Raw genomic sequence first — 22,369 nt, 5'->3', positions numbered from 1 at the left:
CACCTGTGGAGTCCAGCAGCTAGGCTGGGACTAAGTCTTCACCAAAAGCATCTCCTGTTGCTATGAAAAGCCAGATTTTAGAGGATGTCTTCGGAAAAATCAGCTTGCTGTTTGGGCAGGAGATACTTCTCCTATCCTAGAAAATACCAGCAAAGAGACAAAAAAAAAAACAAAAAAACCCACAACCCATAGAATTGTTAAGGTTGGAAAAGACCCCTAAGATCATCGAGTCCAACCGTTAACCCAGCACTGCCAAGTCCACCACTAAACCATGTCCTCGAGCACCACGTCTACCCGGCTTTTAAATACCTCCAGGGATGGAGAAATACCTCCAAAAAAAGCTGCTCAAGGTTAAAGAGTACAACTACAGACTTGTTTTAAGTTCTGGATGCCAGCACGATATGCTGTGTTGGTGGACACACACACACAAAAAAAAAAAACCAACAGAGTAAAGTTTGAAGCTGCACAGAGACTACTACGTGAAATAAAAGACTAACAAAAATAATTAATTAAGACCTGAAAATGACACAACTGAGAAGTATCCAAACGCTATGAGAATGAGAGCCCGAGGAAGTGTATGCCCAAGACATCATTTTAACCTTAGGTAAAAACGTGTGGCTACTAAGGCCAGCCCGGTTCCCTCCCAAAGGCCCCATTCCTGCCCTCACCCTTGCGCTGGCACCGGCTTTCCCGAGCCCACGTCGCCAGCGGGATCACGGAACCGATCCGCTTGCCAACAGGGGGGTCTCACGGAGACCAATTACCTTCCAGACCCACAGGTATTTTTAACCATTTACACTTGCTTTTCCGGACTCTTTCCAAGACAGGCAGCTTCGCTTTTGTTTCCAACAAGCCCTAAAGCTTCCATCAGCTTGTAATTCCCCAAAAAGTTGTTGAAAAGCAGGGACTGTGACGGACATACACAGAAACGAAACAAGAAACCGCAAAAAACATCCTCGCTCCCTACTCATCGTAAGCTTTGCCAAACGCTTCCCTAAAGCCTGCCCTCGTTGCCCGAAGCAGCGCAAGGCGGAGGCCAGCAGGCCGGGCAGGGCTCCACGCCCTGGAAAACTGCGGGAGAATCCCCGCTCCTCCCACGCCGGTGAGCACCGGGCGGTTAACTTCTCCTCGCACCGGCCGCTTCCACCGCGACTGAAAGCACCCGGTCCAAAAAAAAAAAAACTAACCAAAAAAAGGGAACAAACAGACAAAACAACCAAAAAACCTCCCGCAAACCCCACGGAAAGGCGCCCCGGAGGGCAAAGCGGGGCCCGGAGGCGGCAGAGCAGCGGCGGGCAATGCTTCCCGCACTGCCCGGCCCTCAGCGCTCCCTCAGCCCGGCCCGGCCGTCGGAGGGCCCGGCCCGCCCCGCGCCCGCCCCGGGACGGGAGGCCCGTCCCGCCTCACCTTCTCCTCCACGCAGTTGACGATGATGGAGGGGTACTTGCGGCTGAGCCAGCGGAAGAAGGCCGGGACCCCCATGGCGGGAGGGGGCCGCGGCGAGCAGGGGCGGCCGGACCGCGGCGGGCGGCGGCGAACAGCGCTTCCGGGGTCAGGGGGCAGCGCGGGGCACCATGGGGGAGCGCGCGCGCCCGCGGCGGCGGGGCGGGGCGGTCACGTGAGGCGCACGCGGCGGGGCCGCCATCTTAGGGGCGGGCGGGTGAGGGCGCCATGGCGGGCTGAGGGGAGAGGGGGCCGCGCCGCCGGCTGGGCCCGGCCCGGCCCGGCCCCGAGGGGCCCGCCGCCTCCCCCCGCCCCGAAACCCGCAGGGGAGCGCCTTCGGTGCAAAGATAACAGCCCTAGGGCAGGCAGAAGGGAAAAGCCTGAGAGCAGGCCGATGTCTGAGGCCGCGCTGCGTGCCGTCCTTGCTCTCAGACAAGGCCCTGTGTGAAAACTTGCCTTCCGTTAACAGAAAACACTGTTAAAAGAGAGCAGCTTGCCAGTGTGGGATGGTTTCCTGCTTCTGTGGGATGGTTTAGGCAGAAGATGGGTGACACAAGTGATGCAGGCAGCACGGCTGCTCCGTCTGGGGCAGCTTTTCCTTCACTAGGCCTGCCGCCACAGTGAGGGAATCAGGCTGAAGAGCGAGGCTGTGGAAGAGGCCTTTGCCCCTTGGGGAGGAGAGGGAGAGCTGTCGGCAGCGGTTTAAGAGGAGGGCCGGGGCGCTGGCGGGAGGGCGGCGGGGCAGCAGAAGCCGAGGGGACGGTGCCAGCAGCAGCGAGGGCGAAATGGCTCGGTGCCGTCCGTGACGGTCGCAAGAGGCAGCGTAAAGCGCCCCGTCCCATCGCTTTGCCCGTTGCATAAGCAAATAGCATTAAGTCAGCCATTTGACGATGTTGAAATGGAATTAAACCTTCACGTATTAAATGGGATTAACAGGAGGAAGATTTTGTGCTCCGCTGTGTCCTGTCGCTGTACACAAACTTCACGAGGAGGGCAGCGACGGGGGCGAGGAGACGAAAAAGCAGCCTGGGAATCATTAACAAAAATAACAAAATCTCAGCAGTGCTTACTGAGTCAACGCCGCTGATTTGGGGAGGGGAGAGGAACCTTGCTACTTTGCTGTAGGACAAATTAACCCGATATTGTATTTCTCATTATTCTTAGCCTCGCTTAGCTGCTGTTAAGCCATTTTCTGTTGTCACTCCTCTTAATAAAATCTGTGACTTGAATGAATTTCCCCAGCAGCTTTGCATTGGCACCACATCTGTGGCATCAGCTAAAGATTGTCCTTTATCTGGTCCTTACAAAACGTACCCTGATTGAAGTTTCCTATCGTAGCGCTGCTCCTCCTGGAATTCAGTATAGAGCAAGACAGCTTAGTATTAACATTTTGTTTGTATTGATGGGCAATCAGTTGTTTTTCTGATAATGCTAAAGAAAACAGAAGAGAGCGGCACCGGTGAATGCAAATGAAATACGATCATCTTATCTTATAATTACTTGCGTAAACAAGCGCTGAAAAAATTAATATGGCAACAAACATTTCCTTGAAAAGACAATCTACATTTTGCTAAAAAAAAAAAAAAAAGCCAAAAAACCCAAACCCTTACAGCTATCCTAAAGCAAAACTCATGCTGCAGCAGCTTAAGCCCGGGCCTCCTCGGTGAAGGCGCGCACCTGGTGCTTGCTGGGCGAAAGCACGGCTTTTTAAGAACATAACGGAGAACGGCACTCATCCGGTGGTTTTTTTTCCGCAGCCCCTCTGTGCTAACTTGTTTTTGTGAGCAGACGTACAGGGCAGGAGCCGACGTTTCGCCTCACGACGGTGTGCGTACGACACGCGAAAAAGGAGCGTAGCGCCGAGTCGTCGCACGTACGCGGCAGGAACGCGGGGAGACTTTTCGTTACGGTGTTTTCCGGAGATGAGTGGCATGCCGATTGAAATCTGTTAGGGCTGTATTGATTACAGCCCCCCGTCCATCACCGTCATCTGTCGTCGTCTTTGGGCTGCCAGTGTGACAGCTGTGAAGGAGCAGAGTAAAGTTGACTGGCAGAATGTTTTGCATCTAATGAGTCTGTGCACAATAAGAGTATAATAAATAATGCTCTGGAGGAACTCGGCTATCGCCTGAACACCAAAAGCGAGATACGGCCTTAGCAGAAGCTCCCAAAGCCATCTGTCATCTGTCACGAGCTGCGTGTCTGTGGCTGAGCCGGACTCAGGGAGCGGAAAGCGCCAAAGACGTGATGGGCGCCTTGCAGCACGCAGGGGATATAAAGCGGGCTGACATCAAGAACCTGGAATCGCTCAGGGAGAGCTTAAAACTACAAAGGCACCGCGGATTTGGTGCAGTGTTACTTAGCAGCGCAGGCTGCTGGAGGGACTTTCTCCAGATCAACCTCGGTCTGACACCCACTGAAAAATCACATAGCAATAGTCTGCGGGGTGACGTGCTGGCGAGCTCACCTTGAGCAGGTGGCTAGGAGCACCAGGATTGGGTTGCCACGGCTTAGGGATGATCAGAAAAAAGCAGCAGGGAGCGATGACCCGGGCGCCAGCCCTCGGGCGGCGGGTTCGGACGTTGGGTGGCACCGAGCCGGCAGCACGCGACGGAAGATAAGCCTCCAAGGTGACTACTGAGAAGCCCCTAAACGTAGCCGGTGGTCCCCCAAGAGCAGCAGCAGGACAGGGCGCGAGCCCTTGCGGCCATTTCGCCGTCGCATTGTGGAATTTCTTTTCAAGTGTCACGATCTGCAGGACAGCCCTGCGATTTCCCCCCCACGGCTTTGATAGCCAAGCGTTGGCCGAGGTTGCCCGTGGCAATGGAGAACTGGGAGCTGCGCCACCCTCTCCAGCAGCCTGGCACATGGGAATTGCTGCTTTGGGAAGCAGGAGACCTCCCGCGGTCCCCATGGGCTGCCTCCTCCTCATCCCTTGGCCAGCTTGCCCACCGCACAGCACAGGGGCTTCTCTGTGGGGCAGTGGTCCCGCAGGACACGGGGAGCCGGGCTGGTAAAAACTGGGCAGGGCAGAGGGATCGTTGGTGTTTCCCTGGCCGCGGCTGCATCAGCTAGCCAGGCTCCGAAGGGCGGGATCACAGGAGCCTTAAGCCAAGATAGCCTGGGGTGGCACGGGCACGCAACCCGGCACAGTGGGGGAGGACGTTAAAGCTGTCAGTAAAGCCCAGCTTTAGTCGGATAGTCGAGCCTAGCTGTCTCACAGGACATCGGCCCCGGTCCTGCGCTCGCCCAGCCCCATCCTTCGTGCCGCTGATTTCCAGTTGTTGGGACGTTCAGCGCTGCACCATTGCCAACGCCAGAGCGAAACCCGCGAGATCAGGCAAGCCAGCGGACAGCCGGACCGAGGGCTCCTTCTCATTTTGAAGCCTCCTGCGAGCTTTTATTTCATGTTCTCCAGCTTGCCTCAGACTACATGCTCTTTTTATTAAATTGAATATTGTTACCATTTTAAAATTGGTTTTGATGGACCGGGCCCAAAGGCTGGTGCCTGTATTCAAAGATGCAGTTCTGCTTTGCAGCGGAGTTTAATTGGGGTGCTGTTTTTTGCTTTTGAACTTATCGTAATTATGAACAGATTTTTTTTTTATTATGTCCCCTGGTTTCTCCCTTCGAAAGAAAATCTCATGTTTAATGAACTTAATTTTAGATAAAAGGAATTAAAAGAAGAAAATTAAAAATGCATGAAGCTCCTAGAGTCATCCAATTACTGTGATGTCCATACAGCAACGCCAGCGTGGATTTTACAAAGCAAGTAAAAGCAGAAAATCACAGGGGCTCGCCACATGTAAATGCCGCTCTATTCCAAAACGTGCTGAATTAGAAATGTACATTTTATGCATTTCTTCTTCTTGATCTGTTGCAGAAGAAGATAAAGATCAAACATGCCAGCCCACCCCGAGCAGCATATGTATGCGTACCCAGAACGCTGGCTTGCTTTTTTTCAAAACCACATCTCGCTCCGTCGTCGAAACGTCAGAAGGCACACACACAAGAGAAGGCACACACACAAGAGAAGGCCATGTACGGCACCGAGTTATATTTATTTTGTATCTAAACTTTCTTTGACTATGAAGCGATGAGCTGCGCTTCAGACAGCGGCACTCTCCAGATGTAGGAGATGGTATTGTTTATTTCTGCCCAAAAGCGAGCGGGGGAATCTTAGTCGTAGAAGTCATCAAATTCGTCTGCTTCTGTGCTGTGAGTTTGTGGGCGCAGAGCAGCCTCAATCTCGGAGCTGCTGTCGTCGGATTCGCCCCAGAAAGCTGAGGGTGAGAAGAAAAAAAGAAAAATTATAAAATCTTTTCCACGTTTACGTCATTTATGTCACCGACGTGATCATGTCACAGCTCTCCGGAGGCAGACAGCCCCCCGGCTCATGGAGAAGGTCGGAGCTTAGGAGGCTGCGAGACTGAGGTGTGCGTTTCCGATAGAGCGTGCCGTCACCGCGTCCGGGTCTCCGCTGGCGGAGCTGCTCTGGCCGAACAGCGGGCTCATTCAGAGGTCCCACTTCATTGTTCCTCAAGGTAGCTTGAGAGAACATGTCCACTCCAAGCAATTTACTTGACCAGCTGCTGCCTGAATTGCAGCTTTGTCTATTATGTTCCACTTTCTCCCTCTACTTGACCCGGCGGTGAAGTCACACTTGGAGCATGACATCACAGAGCTGGCATAAAAATGGCAATGATGTCACAAATGAAAAATCACCACTTTGTGACAGGATCCAATAGAGGCAAGACTGACTTCAAAGAACTGCATGGCTTTAACAAACAGCTCTGGGAATTGGCGAACGATGTCACTGAAATAACCAGAATCGCATCTGACTTCGGCGTGCCTGAGAGATTCCCCAGTATGTAAAGCCATCTGACCCACGAAAAAAAGTGAAGAGCGTGGCACGTGGGGAAGCGTAAGTCAAGCCCGCAGTCACCCACAGAGCTGTGCTGTCTGTCTGTCCAGACCCCCTTCAGAGGGCTGCTGTCTGTCCGAAGTCGGCGCAACAGCCACGATGCCCCCAATGAGGCGTAAGACTCGGGAACAGGGAGAGGAAGGCTGTCATACCGCACACAGAAATGTCAGCTCATGTTTGACTGCGGCAGGGTTAATGTGCGCAGGGCTTTTGATGGCACAAGCTACATAAATATCTTATCTACAAACCCAGCAGCTGCATCTTTCATCCTGTATCCCCGGCCCCCCGGGCTGCAGGTCTGCCCTCCGCCCGCCTTGGCCGGGAACGGCAAAGCGGCGCCAGCTGAACGCGTGGGAAGAGAACGGACGCACTGAAAAGCTCCAAAAACCCAACCTCCCCGCCGGAGAAGGAAGGAAACGGGCTGGGGATGCGAGCGCGCCCTTCAAATGGCACCGCAGCAGCCATCGCCGATGGCATCCGTCCGTCGGCGCAGGCGGCACACCTCTGCAGCACCCCCTGCGCCATCCCGGACTGCGCGGCTCCCAGAGCTGAGCTCCAGGCAGAGAGCGCCCGGCCCCCGGCGCCGACTCCGCTGACGGGACGCTCCGATAGAGGAGACTTCAGGCGCCAGTGGGTGTTACGGTGCTTAAGAGAGAAAAAAGAAAGGCGGGCGAGAATGAAAACACGCAGGGCCCAAAGACGGGTTTAAAAGCAAGCCTGCTTGCTCCTGGGAAAAAAGCGTTCCAGATGCACGCCCACGGGCGCGCAGGCACCTTTGCGCGCTTACCTGTTGTAGCCGTGGAAAACACACGTGCTGCTGCCCACCCCCGTCTGCAACCCCCGCTTCAAAGGGAGGATGAAGAAAACATCAGGTTTTTCCTTCTCCGGGTGTTCTCCTACCTGCTGTTTGCTACCGTTCGACTGAAACCCTGAAGCAAAGGTCACTGCTCCTTCCGAATCGCATGCACAGAGCGGTGCGCCTTCCCCGCCCCGTGCGCTGGGGAACACGTCCTCCCTGCCCCAGGATTTGTCACGTCAGCCCCTGGCTGGCCCCTGGGCTGGGACGGGGAAATCCCGCGCTTTCCCTCTCCTCGTGCTCACGTTTTACACGGCTCCCTAGCCCCGTCCCTAGAGGTTTTCTGCAATGTAAATTGCACTTCGAAGGAAATCGATTTTAAATAGCATAACATTGGTTTCTTACCTTTGGACTTTGTAGCGGTTACCATTCTCTTCCTGGTTTCAGTCCTGTAAAAGAGAAAGATTTCAAATAATCAGCACAATGTCACAAAATTAGCAGAATGTAAGTCGACGTTTTTAAAAAAACCTGTGAGATGGTTTAAAAAAATATCAGTAACTTCTGTAACTACTTTTTCTTTTTTTTAAATAAGTGTTTTATCAAGGGTTTCTTCACCTTTATGTCTTCTAAAAGGTGGAGAAATGAACACGCAGCAGGGACACTGGTCCAGATGTCCAGGCAGCGTGAACTGGAGTCGTTCCTCGGTAACAGCGCCGATTTACACCGGCAGCGAATTAAGGGTACAAAGGATCAGAGCTCCGTCTATCCTTTGCAGCCTTCCAGATAATGCAAAGCAAGTAAAGAAAAAATCCAAACAAAAATACCCCCCCCCCCGGTGCTCCCTGAACTTCCTCGCTCCCCTTGGCCAGCCCGCTCCTCCCGCCCAGCTCCCGGGTTCCCACAGCCTCGCCCCGGCCCCGCGCAAACGCGCCGTCTCCCCGCTGCCTTTGATCTACCTTGATGTGTGTGCGGTTGCGACTCTGTTCTGCTAAATGGCTGCTCTTGTGCCTAGAGCATCACAGGCCCTTTTGAATCTCTCAAACAAGCTGGGATCATTTTGATCTTTTGTGTGCAGCGTGCGTATTGTGTCGCTGCTGTGAAATAATCACGTAGGGGCAATGATGGAGGAGAATTAACGGTTATATTAACAATCCTGCAATAAGCTCCAAAAATAAAGCTTCAGTTGATTTTAATAAGGAAGATCAAATAGGAGATATTTGTGACACTACTGTGCGGACAAGTAAAATATAAGCACATGTCAAGCTGCAATTTGAAGCTGTTGCCGCAGTCAAAACAGGACTCAATCAGCTGTCAGAAATTTCATACCGTTTGCTGCATTCCATTTGAAGACACGGCAGCTAATACGTAATTGCTTAAAGCCGGGAGTTAAAAATATTCTAACTACTACTGCGGAGGCATTTGTGAAGGAGATACAAAAAAAAAAAGCAAGCAGAGATGATTCATTGCTCGTCTTACACCGCTGTATTCAGTAAGAATTTGCGACTGCAGCTGGAAAGCTAAACTTAAAGCGGGGGAAGCTCCCTTACGTTACAGCCGCCTGTGTTACAGCAACCTTCCCTTTTCAATAAGAGAAAGCTCATACTGTGGAAGTCGTGCTCCTGTTCTATGAGCTGTGAATGCCGGTAGCGCACAGCCTCCCTCTTCGCAGACATACAAAAATTCCCAGCAATAGAACATTTCAACCAAGCTACCAGGTTGAACCATGGTACCAAACTGCGGCTTAAGTACGAGTAACAAGTAACGGTGCTAGTAGAGTACTAACAGTGACATAACTGATTATTAACTTACTATTTAAGTAAAATACTTTAAAATGTTAGCCTTCAAATGTTTATCTGACGTTTTGTTAGCATGCCATCCAAACGCCTTCCCGTTTTATTCGGAGTCAAACCCTACACCGCATTACGCTTCAACTTCTCGTTCAAATACGTTTACTCGACAGCATTTCCAGCGAGTATTTCAAGTCAGAGCCTCCGGGTTGAGTCCTGCAACGTGCTGAACGCCCTAACTCCCGCTTGCTTTGGTGAGATTTCGCGACCCTCAGCCTTTCCCAGGAGATGCTCCACGTATCCCAGGCTTGGCCCATAAAAATGTGCTCAAGAGGCTGCAGCTCCGGCGGCTGCGTTGTTTTTCCCCTGGGCGTAGAGCGAGAAACCACTTGTTGCTGAGCTACAAATTGAGAGGTGACTTCTGTGGCAGACTGCACGAGAGCCATTTTATCTTCAAGGAGTTCAGCAAGACAAGATCGGGCAGCTACCGCCGCCGCCACCGCCTGCTTCGCCTCCCGTTGCCAGGGAGGGAGGCGGCCGGGGCTGCCTTATTCAGCCGCGCCAGGAGGTCCCGAGAAGTGATTTTTTGCTCCACGTCTCTCCGTGGTTCGAGCCCCAGGTCAGACACGAGAGCGTTGGCCGTTTGGGCCCAGAGCCTCCGCCCTGCCGAGGACCGCCTCTTGCACAACGTGAACCCCTGCGAGGTGCCCCAGGTCCGGCTGAAGGCCGGCGGTCTCACGGAGGAGCTGCGGTGGACAAAGACCGCCGCGGCTGTAGGAGGGCCTGGAAACCTTCCCTCTCCTGCCCCAGCTGCCCATGAAGAAAAAGGGCACTGCTGACAGGAGAGGGGGGCAGACAGACATTTGCGTTCTACCAAAACCCGTCTGTTTGCTGGGGTTCATCCTCCCAGGGCCAATCCACCGCACGCAGAGTGGGGTTCGCTCCCAGAGCAGCCCAGGGCGGTAGCAGCGGTCCGTAACGAGAGGGATGGGGAGCTGGGGAACACGGAGCTAGGACCTCAGACAGGCCCGATCGGAAATCGCAGCTCCGCCAAACCAAGCCTGGAAAATGCTGCAAGATAGCTTTGTAATGGGGAATAAAGCTCCTGAATCGTGTGTGAAGCGTTAGCCAAGGCTGATAAGATGCAAGAAGACCTCTACGTTGCAAAACATTCCTATTCAGAAATCGGCAAATTCAATCATGACCGTTATCATCTGGTATACTGAGCACACAATAACCACACAGACCTCTGCGGAGAAATTTTAGGAGCATAAATGAACTAAGGCCAGTTTCACCGCCTGGACTAATCCCCCGTCGTGACCCCTCGATATCCATTTACACATTTGCTTCTTCCCTAAAATAATTCCAAACTGAACCCAGGCTCTAACAAAGAAAAAACCCGAACCAGTTTAACTTCAAAGGGCCATTTAATCTCTCCTTCACTCTGATGAAACAGGGTTTTTGTGTTGAAGATGCTGTAACAATGAGAAATGAAAAAGCTCCAAGAAAATATTTTTCCCTCCATAAAGAAAATTAATATTAAGAGGAAAATACCAGACCAACAAGAGCCAAGTTAAGAGAGGTGGCTCAGTGAAAAAGAGCAGAAAATGTTTGCTTTAGCCCGAGTATCTTTTTGCTAAAGCACCTGTTGAACCTCTCTGTTTTAGTGCCAAGTGAAAAAAAGACACCGAAACACCAAAGGGGGGGGAAAAAAGACACCCAGTTGCCAAAAAAAAAACCCCAAACAAAAAAAACAAGACAGAAAGGAAACTACCCAAACATCAAAGGGGGAAAAAAACCCCAAACCAACAAAACCCACCCAAGCCCAAGAGACAAAACCACCACCCACATGCCAAGTTGCAGCAGAAGAACAAGCGGAACGCGGAGCGCAGCGGCCTCGGGAACACCGATGCTCCAGCTGATCTCGGCAGGGGCTCGAAGGCCGCCGCCTCCGCCCTGCACGCGCGTCGCCGAGGCAGCGCGCCGCGGAGAACGCATCGAGCGTCTCTCTTTCGCAGGGTGGTCCTTATTCACCCTCAGCGAGAGAAGCGGTGAAGCTTCTCCGGACCACACGCTTCCCCGCCGGCTCCTGCCGAAGCCCGGCACCTCTGTCGCTTTCTGCTGACCGTTTACCAGAAATTGGGCATCGCAGAAGTATCCCCCACCCTGGCAAGTCAGTATAAACTAAAAAAATCCATTCATCACACCAGAATTGGAGTGATAATATTGAATTTAAGTAATTACACTGCAAATGGGATGACCTTTATTTAGGATACAAAGATCTATATCGAGCTACATTCAAGACCGTTCTCTGTTTAGATATAGCAGGCTGAAGGAAAAATAAATATTCTTGCCTAGAGAAAGCGCTAACACAAAGACTGCATCGCAGCGCTGTGATGAAACTGTGCCGGGAGCGCAGAGGGCATCGCTGCAAAAATAAACGCGTCCCTCTGTGCTACGAAGGCAGCACATTGAGGCAGATGTCGCCTCTCCCCTCACCAGTGTTCGCAGAGCATCGCCACCACCACGTTACTATTTCTGCAACAGCTGGATGTTAAGATTTTTGGAAACGAAGCTCACAGAAATATCAGCAACATCAGAAAAATGCACTTGAATTTCCAGTCAGCTTCCTGCAGAAGTGATTTGACACCTGGAAGTCCGGCAGGAGTACAAAACACCCAGATACCGGCCGGTTTCTGGGTGCGTCTTGGGAGTCTGGAACCACCCCGCGCCGCTCCCCCCTGGGGTCTCCCCTGGCAGCCCCGGCCAAGCCGGGGTCCCCCGCGGCGCGGCAGCCTCGGGGCTGGTTTTGCGGTGGGGATGCGCGGGGCCCGAGTGCCCCCCGACGGCCAGCCCGCCTCGGCGCCCGCTGTTCCGCATCGCCCTCGAGAATAATTAACAGGATGAATTATAATCTGCCAACTTTTATTTGCATGTCATTACATCTCTGTTTGGTAAAGACGGCTTCCGACTGAAAAACAGCCCTCGGAGACCAGAGCGGGTCACTTCCAGAAGACAGATTAATCAAAGTTTAAAATACTTTACGCCGTGTTTATGTCCTGACAAATTAAAATTGTTCTTTGGTTCTCAGTCGATAATGCATCTTTAATCTCCAGATTATTTGGAAACAAGACAGCGCAAACAAGTCAAAGAAAAATAAACCGCCTGCATCAAAAACTGGGAATTACCCGGAAAGCTAGTGACCTCCACTGGCTGCCTCCATCGCTACAGGACCACGAAATGCCACACACATCGCCTCCTGCCCGCTCCGGCGGAGCGATTCAGCCCTGACTTCTGATACCTTTCCCCCAAGTGACCGTATAATTTAACACGCTCTTTTCCCCTGCAAAACGCTAACTCTTCGACCGAAAGCTGCATCTCCGTGCGTGTAAATATCCCCTCGGTAAAGTAACTGAAGCCAGGAAAAAGTAGTTTTGCAGCTAGCCGTGGAGCAGGACAATGTTTGCGGGAGAGGAGGAAGCTCCGGCATGCACCTCCGAACAAAAGGGAACAAGTGGTCTTTACTCGGAGAGCAGCTTCCTATTAAGACTCACTCCTTCGTACATTATGCCTTTCATCCCCACTCAACCACAAAATGATTTTGCTGTAGGAAATACAATGGCAGAAAAAGATTTACATTGAAAGAATCTTTAATAATAAACTGTTGCAGATCTGCCTACTTCCCCGTGATTTATAATACAATAAACATCGGATTCTATTAAGTCTCATGCACTGAAGACATGCACTGAAAAACCGAATATGAAAGCCCTCAATTCTTCCCGTCTCCAGTACCATAATAGTGAAATGAGCATGTATAAATGTGCTAAGAGTATCTCTTTGCATCTTTTATAGCTTGTGTGTATTAATCTGTAAAGCTTATTAAGAAAGTCATTGCTATGCAAAGCAGCACCCAATCTCTTTCTCTCGCTTTTCAACAGCGCGCAGTGTTTAGCCAATAGGGCCGGGCCCCGGCCCCTCATTCCGCATTCATAACATGCAACATTTGCACAATGTATCTCTCAAAGGCTGCTGAATAGAAAGCCTTAATACTCATGTAAACAACTGCAAACCAATTACTTAATGAATCAGGCCCACACATAATGAGGTGCCAGACAAAGAGCTATAAATGCATTTTTGCGCCCGAGCCTCTGCTTTAAAGTAAAATCCCTCAGCTGTAGTTTGGGCTTAACTGGCACATCATAATTATTGTCTGGAGGACATCAGAGGAAGCCATTTTTTTTATTTAGGTCCAGCAGGGTCTCTCGCGAGGTCACTCATCAGCTCAGTGACAAAACGGAGCAAAGAAGAATTTATAAAAAGTACCACGGCAGCGCCACGCAGTTATGTTTATTCTCAAGTAGCGGGTTTCGAGACCACTTGTAAAAGCAATAAAGCCCGAGAAGTGACTGCGGTAAGCGGCGCGCTTAAATGGGAGCGGCGAAGAAATCGCACCGCGTCCTGGCCGCAAGCAAGCGGCCGGCCGCCCTCGCCGTTCCTCCGTCGTGCTCGCTGCTTCTGCCGGCCTCCCTCTGCGCCGAGCGCCCAAAAGCGCGGGCTGTTAATCAACTTCGTGTTTAGAAGGCTGCATTATTTCTGACGCGTTTAGAAAAACTAACTTTAAGCCGCTGTAAGAGATTGTTTTTTTTTTTAAAGCAGCACCATCGTGTATCAGCGCATGAAGTGGGCTTGCTTCTCAGCACTGAAAGGCATGACATTATAGGGCAGAGTGAGTTATTTAAAAAAATCTATTGCAAATAAGAATTTGAAAAAAACAGCGAAAAACACGTACGCCATATGAACAGCATCTGAAAAATGCAGAAGTTGCCGAACGCATTATTAGCGAGCAGTGCAACATCCAAGGGGGAAAAAGCTTGGATGCTTTTTTTTTTTTTAAATAAAGAAATAGTTCCTTGTAAATGATACATATTTTATTCAGATGCTTAGCAGTGATCCTGTAAGCAGGTTCTTCAGGGTCCGATCCTCCTCCTCCTGCTGTCCTGGGCTTCAGTGAACGACTAAAATTTAACATTGAAAAATTAATCTCTAGGAGCACCCTTGCATTTCACAGCATTAGGTAGTATGATTTGGAACATCAAAGTTTCAGAAAATTTAAAAAAGAAAAAAAGAATAAAAAAGGAGTTTGAACATAAGGCGATAAGAATTAATCCTAAACAAAAGCATGAATGCCATTCATCAATATTGCGTTACAGCTCGTATTTACTGGACTTGAAGAATTACAGAAATACTGTGATTTTAACACAAAATGCAGAACACCACTGGCAAAACTGACCTCATCAGTAACAGCATAAAAAAGCCACAGCAGGACAGCGATGCCGCGTAGAGAGGAGGAGTTAAAAAATTACCAAAATGCTTTAAAGTCTCTCCCCGAGTGCTGTTGCTGGCAGTTTTCAGACCGGGAGCCGCGTAGCAGCAGCACCCACTTGCCGGGCTGTTCGAACAAGGGCAGATAAGGATCTAAAGCCCAGCAATATTTCATGAGATGGCCGCGTTATATCCTATTTTCTGCTGCCTCTTGGCCACTAATTTGATTGCTGCTCTTTGACGACTGTACATGCCAAAGAAGAGCACAAGGAACATCCACCAGAACTGCGCAGGGACCCAAAGGGGACTGCTGCGGTTTAGAAAAAAACAAAAAACAAACAACTACAAACCAACTTCTTTTTCTTTTTTCTGTTTTTTTTTTTTTAAAAAGAACAAACTGCCCCCTTTAGGTACATGTGAGGCCATTAAACAAACATACTCAGTCTGAAAGCAAGACAGACATGTTACAAATACCCCAGTATCAAACGTAACCCCCCCCGAGCCCCTGAAAAGCGTTATCCAGTTACAGCTAGTTTACATCCCGGGTGCAGGGAGAAGAAACCCACCACTTTATTTGGTGAAGACTTTATGTTTTATGTCTGCCCCTCTCCTGACAACTGCTATTGTCTGGCCCCTGAGTAGCCCTACTGAGAGCAGCTGTACACGCTAATTTGTGGTTCACTGAGATGTCAATTGAGTCTTAAAATGACAAAACAACAGCTGCAAAACAATACTTGGCTTTGGCACAAATATTTTCCAAGGTGTACCAAAGTTTAAGATGCTTATTATATAAACATAAATATGAACCTTAACCCTAGACCAAGTGAAAAAATAAAGGAATCGGAGCTTCAGTCATTTTCTGTCGGTGTTTCTCATTCCACAGAAGCATTTCAAATGTTAAAGGATTTAACAGTTTTACCTTGAGAAGGGAGGACTTTTTTCACTCGACGAAGAAGTAGTTTCGGAATGCACCTCTTGGCTTGCTTCTGCTTTGGGACTATGCCAACCTGCCAAGTAAAAACACGGAGCGTAAGTTTTCAAGTAACAAGGGCTGGGCCGTAGGCCAGCGTGCAGGCCCCAGCGGCAACACGCTCGTGCCTCCCCGTCGGCGCGCGCAACGGCCACGCTCTCGGTTGGACGACGGCGTCGAGAGGAGCGCGCGCGGCGCAGCCGTGGTACCCGCCTCAGGAGTGCCTGCTCGCCCTCAGGTGCAAAGAACACGAGAAAACAAGACTCCCTCGCTATAAATTAAGCTACCCGATGGTGATTTCTTGTGAACAGTGAAATTTTTGCACGTTTTACCTCATTTTAGAAAAAAAGAGAATCTGAGTGTTGGCTCCAAGAGCTGTATTGCATCATGGCAACTTCAAGCAAAACTTAAAGGATTTCTGGGGTCTTTTTACTCTTTTTTTTTTTTTTTTTTTTTTAATCCTTGAGCTCTCCTTTACTTTAGTTAATCAGGAGGCAAGGTTATTTTTACTGTCCTTCCCCTTAAATGTAGATTATTTTGGATAGTTACAGTTCTATAATGTTATTTGACACATCAGTATTTTCAACCATTCTCTTGAATTAGAGCTGCATTTGGGAGATGCAAGTCTTGGGATTTTTAGGACTTAAACAGTCAAACACCCAACTCTTTCAAAATCTTTTATCCACGCATTCCTTTCTTTCCTTTCTCCCCCCTCTGTGTATCTCATTTCCATTCTGTAGAGACTGATTTAAAATTAAAAAAAAAAAAAAAAAAAGAAAAGAAGAGGACAAGAAGAGGTAAATGAATTCATTCACTGGAATTGTACAATTGCTCATCTTTGTACTCATTTCCAAAGAACGTGATGCTCAAATGCAAATCCCACTTTAAAAGACTACTTTGCATCTATCTATCTATAGATATAGAGTGCTGAAATTATAAACAAGCCCTGATCGTTACCAACTTCATTCCGAGCCAGGACAATTTTGTATTTCTGTACATCTCGGACGCTCCTGCTTCCCACCCGGCCGCGCAGGTTGCCGGCCGCCCCGGCGGACCACGCCGCTCTGCCCCTGGCTTTCAGCGGGGGAATCCTGCGCGGCCCCAGGCCCTCCCACAGCGGTGCCAGATAGGCGCCCGTCCGGCGTCAGGCCGAGCTGCCGCAGCTCGGGCACAGGAGCTGCGCTGGCAGCAGCGTGCCGCTTCGCAGAACAAAGTCTGACCGCTTCCCAGAGAACGCATGGAGGAAAAAAGAAAAATCAAGAACGAAGGGGGGGGGGGAAAAAAAAAAGCAAAGCAGGAAGATAAGGGGAACCCCGGCCCTTCCCCGCGATGTACGTGTGCAGAGGAGCAGGGACCTGCGGAGACCACGGAGGACATCCTGCGTGCAAGACGGACGGCAGCTCAGAGCCGCAGAGGGAGCGGTGTGGGCACGCGCCGAGAAGGCACTGACCACAAAGGAACGGGTATTCACACTTGTTTGTACATCATTACTTTGGGAAAGCAAAAAGAAAAAAAAAAAGCTAATTTAATGTCATCAACTCAGAACTCCCAGAAACTGCTTTTCACTCCAGCAGTAAAGCACTTAACATAGGTGTGTGTCGTGGTTTAACCCCAGCCGGCGTCTGAGCACCACACAGCCGCTTGCTCACCCCCCCCCGGTGGGGGAGAGGATCGGAGGAGTAAAAGTGAGAAAACTCATGGGTTGAGATAGATATTTCAATTTTATAATTGAAATAAAATACTATAGTAATAATAATAATAATAGAATATACAAAGCAAGTGATGCACAGTGCAATTGCCCACCACCCACCGACTGACGCCCAGCCAGTCCCCGAGCAGCAGCCCCCCGGCCAGCTTTCCCCCAGTTTCTATACTGGGCATGATGTCCTATGGCATGGAGTAGCCCCTGGGCCAGTTTGGGTCAGCTGCCCCGGCTGTGCCCCCTCCCAGCTTCTTGTGCACCTCCAGCCTTCTCAGTCAGCAGAGCACGAGGAGCTGAGAAGTCCTTGATTTAGCGTCAGCACTGCTTAGCAACACCTAAACCATCAGCGTGTTATCAACATGATTCTCATCCTACATGCAAAACACAGCACTATACCAGCTACTAGGAAGAAAATTAACTCTATCCCAGCCGAAACCAGGACAGGATGTTTTTCAGGGCTCCTCATGCACAGATTCAAACTACAACACACAACGCGGCCGAGATTACACGCTCACTGCTTGCCTGGGGACAGAGCAGGCTTTGCTTCAGGAGGGCACCCCTCTGCCTCGAGAAAGCCTTGCACAAAGCGGGCTGTGCCCGGCTAACAACGCCACAGGCCAGAGGCTCTGCAAACGTTCAAAATCCAGTTACGTGTGCCCTCAGACGTGGCTCTGGCGTGTCCATGGCTTGCTCCTTGTGTGAAGGAGAACGTGAAGCAAACGGCCTCCGCGCAAGTCATCAGCTCTAAGCACCCTTCCCATTGCAGCCCCGCGCGTGCAGAGGGACACATCCACCTCGTTACAGTCTGTTAATGGACTGAACGCTTTTCCTCCTTCCCAACCACAACAGGTAGAGCGTTTCCGGAGCGGATGGTAGCTTCAGAGGGTGTTAGCACACTGGTTAAGCAGCTGCATCCGATCCGTGCCTCTCAAAGCCTTCCCTTTGGTTCAAGCCCAGAGCAGGGACCCGATACCTAGCTTGCTGTCGATGGGGTCCCCTGCAGCAGGAACATGTCTGCAAACTCGGGGAAGTGCTTCTACCTGTGCACGAGTAACTCTCTCTGTTGCTATTGAATGCTCTTTCCATCCCTCAGGGCGGTGACATGGAGCCCGTCTTTGATCCAGGAGTACCCGCCACACTTTTCCAGTTGGCACTTCAAAGTCCAGGTCTTTGCCAGCTCTACCAAAACTCGGGCTGGGCCACTGCCATCGTGCAGCTCTCCTTACGGCTTTGCACGCATACCAGCCTCAAAAGACCATTCCCCCATGCTTTCCATGCCCGCACTGGCTCCCCATCCTTCACTACATCAGGCAGTAACACAAACTGCTTGTTTTTCACCTTTAAAACCCTTCGGAGCCCAGCTTTGCCCTACCTGTCAATTATACTACAATGCTGGGCTATCAGTCCCAGACTGCCTTGCCAATTAGTCCAGTCGTTCCCCTCGAGCATCTTCATGCTGACTTACATCCTATGCACCCTACAGCAACGGGAGATCCTTCTAGCAACTCCTCGCCCACCAGCTCGCCTCCCTGCAAAGCCTGCCGTGGCGATTCCTCTGGGTTACGGCACCCGCAAAGCCTCCGACAACGCGTGAGCAGTGTGCGGCGACTGCTGCTTTGAGTGCCGAGGGATCACCTGGCTCTCACCTCCCCTTACCCCACTCATCTGCTTAATCCCGTGCCGTCAACAACATGGCCGCATTGGAGGGTGGGGGAAAGGACGAGTCTCGGCTGCAGACATGCAGCGGTGACAAAACCGGCCCAACCCGGGCGCACGGCAATACTTGCTTCACCGTTGTGAGAAAGCACAAGCGACTGGTGCAACGGACAGGGCAGAGCAGAGACAAGGAATGGGCTGCCGGGGAGAAAACCCTTCAGCGCTTCGCTCCTGACAGACCCGCATCGTGCCATAAAACCCTTATGCAGATCAGTGTATTTCCTTCATAAAACCAATCACCGTGTTTAAGATTAAATGCAACTTAGTTCAAAAAGTCGCTTTTATTCTGGGGGATGTGTGTGTTTCTGTCGTTTGTGTTGCCAGAAGCATCTACCTTGCTGTGCTGTAAGAGCCAGGCGCACCCTCCCGGTCGCAGGCCGGTGACAGCGAGAGGCACGCTGCGTGAAACACAAATACACATTTTCCCCTAAGCACACAGCAGAACACGATAGCCCTGGCAAGAAAGATGCACTGAGCGCAGAAGAGGCAAAAAAAGAAAAAAAGATGGGTTTAGAGCACAACAGCAGCGTACAGACTGAAACCTTCGGATAGAAGAATTGCCAGCGCCATAGAAATCATTCAGCGGGCAGCAGCGGCACCGGGAAGCAGAAGCGGAGGCGAGCGGAGGGCTGCGACAGCGCTGCTGGAGAGCGCGGCTCCTGACGGCCGTCTTGTAATGCCTCCGGGGCCGTACACAGGCTTGCTGAAAAGCACCTCTCCCTTCCCGCCCGCCTTCGGTCCATTCTTGCTACGCCGGGTAAAAGGCAGATGCCGTCTGCTTGATGGTCTCTTCCTACGCGGTTTCTGGAAGGAGCGGCCTCACCGCACGCCAGCTCTCGTGTTCCAGAGAGGCCCCAGGAGCAAGGCAGGCGCGCAGGGGTGACGCTGCCCGGGTGGGGTGCTTTGAGCATCCGCTCCGTCTGAGCGGCCAGCCCGGACTGCACAGCCACAACCGAACAAGCTCGACAAAACTCAGTCTTTAAACTCAAGCTGGGACGTTAATACTGGAAAGTTCTTACCCCAGTCATTGCAGCAGTTCTGCAGCAGAGCTGGCGTGTCCCAGACGACACAGCTCTCCTCGCGCCTTTTTCCCTACGCGCTGTTCCTTGCACTCAGCACCAGCAAAGGATCTGTGATACCACTGTTAATTAAAAACACTCTACACTTTTCAACTTTGAATTCATTGTGCAGGCGGAATGGGTCAAAGCAGCTTTCGTGTCAGCTTTTACAATTTCGTTCAGAAAAAAATGGGTTCATTAGCCAACAATTCCAGGGAAAAAACGCCGTCGTTGCATAATGAACCACTATTATTTTGTTCTGCCAGTTAAAGTGATCTTTAACCCAGAACGTACCGTACCAGCACAGAACTGAAAAGAAGGTATTTTTTGCCACGCGTTCCCCCTTTGGCCTAGGTTGCAGCACCCAGCAATTTAGAGCCAAACATCTCAGCGGCTAAGAAAGGGGTGTGATGCAATTTTCTGAGATAAGAAAGCTCTTGCCCTCGTACTTGCAACATTTCTATCTTGCTAATTGTATTACCTCTCTCACAGAGGAAGAAGCCCACACTTTCAGACATCAAAACCAGCACTACAGCCCTCCACTGCAGCTAGAGTCCCCCGACGGAGAAGTCGGCTGCAGGCACCAAACGGTCCTTCTGCGAACAGTCTCCAAGCGCTTGACTCTGCCTGCCTGGAAATGGGACAGGTAATTCACAAGGTTGCTGGTTTTTAAAACGCGGACTGGGAGAACAGAAAGACCACCGTGTTCATGTGTAGCCCGTACAGTTTGTAAGCAAAACTGAAATCTTCGACCTAAGCGACACAGCACATAAGCAAGCCGTAGAAGTAGCGTAGTAGGTGTGGCTCTACCGGCAGAGGAAGGAGAGCACTCTGTTTGCCACTCAAAAGCTATAAAGAGCTATCATCCATTACTTCCAATAACAGTCAATAATCCCATATGCAAAACAGAGGCAGTTGGAGGGCAAAAGACCCCAGTGCTTTTGCAGACTCAACCCAGACACGTATCTGCCATCTTCCTCGCAAGCGAGAGCCTCCGCCAAAAGGAACTTTGCTTTTCCTGTGCACTTTTATCAACAATAAAATAGTTAACAGCTTGGGCATTTCAGCTGTCACTAGACTTCAAAGTCAATAATGCCTTGAAAGGAATATCATCAGGATCAGCTGAGCCCGCAAGCTGGGTAGTTTCACAGTTACCTTGGCAATAGTTACTGCGTCCGCATTCAGAAGCAGCCACAGAAGAATTCATTCTGGGCTGCCGTACTGCGAGGTCCTGTACCAAAATGGAAAACTAACAATAGTTCCTGCCCAGAGGAACTTTAAATCTGAACCAGCTCCTCCACCACGTTAACACTAATTACTGCGCTTGCTGATAATCTACAAAGAGCGACGCGGGATTAAAGGTGGGCTGTGAGCTGCCGTGCCGCTGCCAGCAGGCAAACAGCCGCCGCGCACGCCTCTGCCCCGGGACCAGCGGTGAGAGTGCTGGCTGTACATGGGCTCTTACACGCACCGACTTCCCTTGCAGTAAGTAAAAAACTTGCATACAGAGAGAAGATAAAGGCTACCTGCAAATCTGATAGAAGGATGTGCTCTTTGAGGAGCAAACAGATGGAAAAAATCTCCAATTTAAAACTTGAGCAGAACACCGCAGTAACCAGCATCCAGAAGTAGGTCAAATACCAACAAATATCTCCCCCGTCCTTTAAATGGGGGGGGGGGGGATTAAAAAAAAAAAAAGATAAATACTCTTATCATAATAATATACCAGCATGTGATGCTGTCCTCTCAAGAGCAGACACTTGGGTGACCAGTGACTCGGGAGATCCCGGTGCAGCAAGCCACCCAGTGAGAATACTTCTAGAAGCTGCTGCCTCTGTTTAAAGGCCGAAGAAGAATTTTCACCCAGAATTCATAACCATAAAAAGACTCTGAGGTCTTTCAGGAACTTAAGTTGAGCAGTGTGCAATAGCCCCTACTGCAGCACGTAACACTAACGTAAGCACAACGTACAGTGTTACGCTGTCCCAAGGCAGTTCCGTCAGACCACCGCAGCAGCGATTAATCACGTACAGATGAACTTTTTTCATAACAGCAGTTGTGAATGGGTTGATATCAAATGAAGCGAAAAGTCGGGTAGACTTATTAATGCCTTTATTAGTGCACTCCAAGTGGAACCTCGGGAACCTTTTAACTTCAAGCTCAAAGGAGGACCTCACCGGGAAGGACGCGTGGGCGTGGGAAAAGCGTTGGCAGGATTATTGGCTCATTAAAGGTGACCTAAAAAGGAAAGCAGGATTGGATTTGTGCTCTTTCATGTTCCCTCATGATATATAAAGAAGGGCTAATTTTTTTTTCTTAAGAGGGTTTTTCCTCCTTATTTCCACATTAGAGATTTTATACCTGGAGAGTAGCTGGAAGGTGACATTCAAGATGTTGTGAAAGTGAAGCCTGATGAGTGGAGAAGTAATGCCATTTTTATTCAAATGCTTATAGCTTTAACGCCTATTTAAATCAAAGACATCAATGAACCGTAGGGAGAGAATCTGGTTTTGTTAAAGATTTAACAAACCTGCCCCTTCAATAAAATCAGCAGTTTCCTACTCATAAATGAGACTCTTAAACAGTCATCCAGCAAAACAAAAAATAATGGATTTTACCCTTTCTTTTTAATCTCGCATTATTCGCCTACC

The 22,369-nt window shown here is 50.3% G+C and overlaps 2 protein-coding genes across 2 annotated transcripts in view; both read right to left on the bottom strand.

Annotated features, from left to right (window-relative positions):
- Positions 1–1,561, bottom strand: part of XRN2 (5'-3' exoribonuclease 2) — a 50,668-nt gene extending 49,107 nt beyond the window's left edge. The window contains exon 1 of the mRNA XM_082306120.1: positions 1,408–1,561. Coding sequence (XP_082162246.1) covers positions 1,408–1,482 — 75 coding nt within the window. The 5' untranslated portion in view covers positions 1,483–1,561. The remainder of the gene's footprint in view (positions 1–1,407) is intronic.
- Positions 1,562–5,572: 4,011 nt separating this feature from the next.
- The window catches only part of KIZ (kizuna centrosomal protein), a 50,466-nt gene continuing 33,669 nt past the window's right edge, over positions 5,573–22,369 (bottom strand). The window contains exons 12-14 of the mRNA XM_082307062.1: positions 15,192–15,279; positions 7,569–7,612; positions 5,573–5,726 (exon numbers count right to left, since the gene is read on the bottom strand). Coding sequence (XP_082163188.1) covers positions 5,623–5,726; positions 7,569–7,612; positions 15,192–15,279 — 236 coding nt within the window. The 3' untranslated portion in view covers positions 5,573–5,622. The remainder of the gene's footprint in view (positions 5,727–7,568; positions 7,613–15,191; positions 15,280–22,369) is intronic.

The sequence above is a fragment of the Platalea leucorodia genome (assembly GCF_965183815.1).
Source record: "Platalea leucorodia genome assembly, chromosome: 3".
Lineage (NCBI taxonomy): Eukaryota > Metazoa > Chordata > Aves > Pelecaniformes > Threskiornithidae > Platalea > Platalea leucorodia.
Note: the sequence above shows the minus strand (reverse complement) of the source record. Positions and strands in the feature narration are given on the sequence as shown.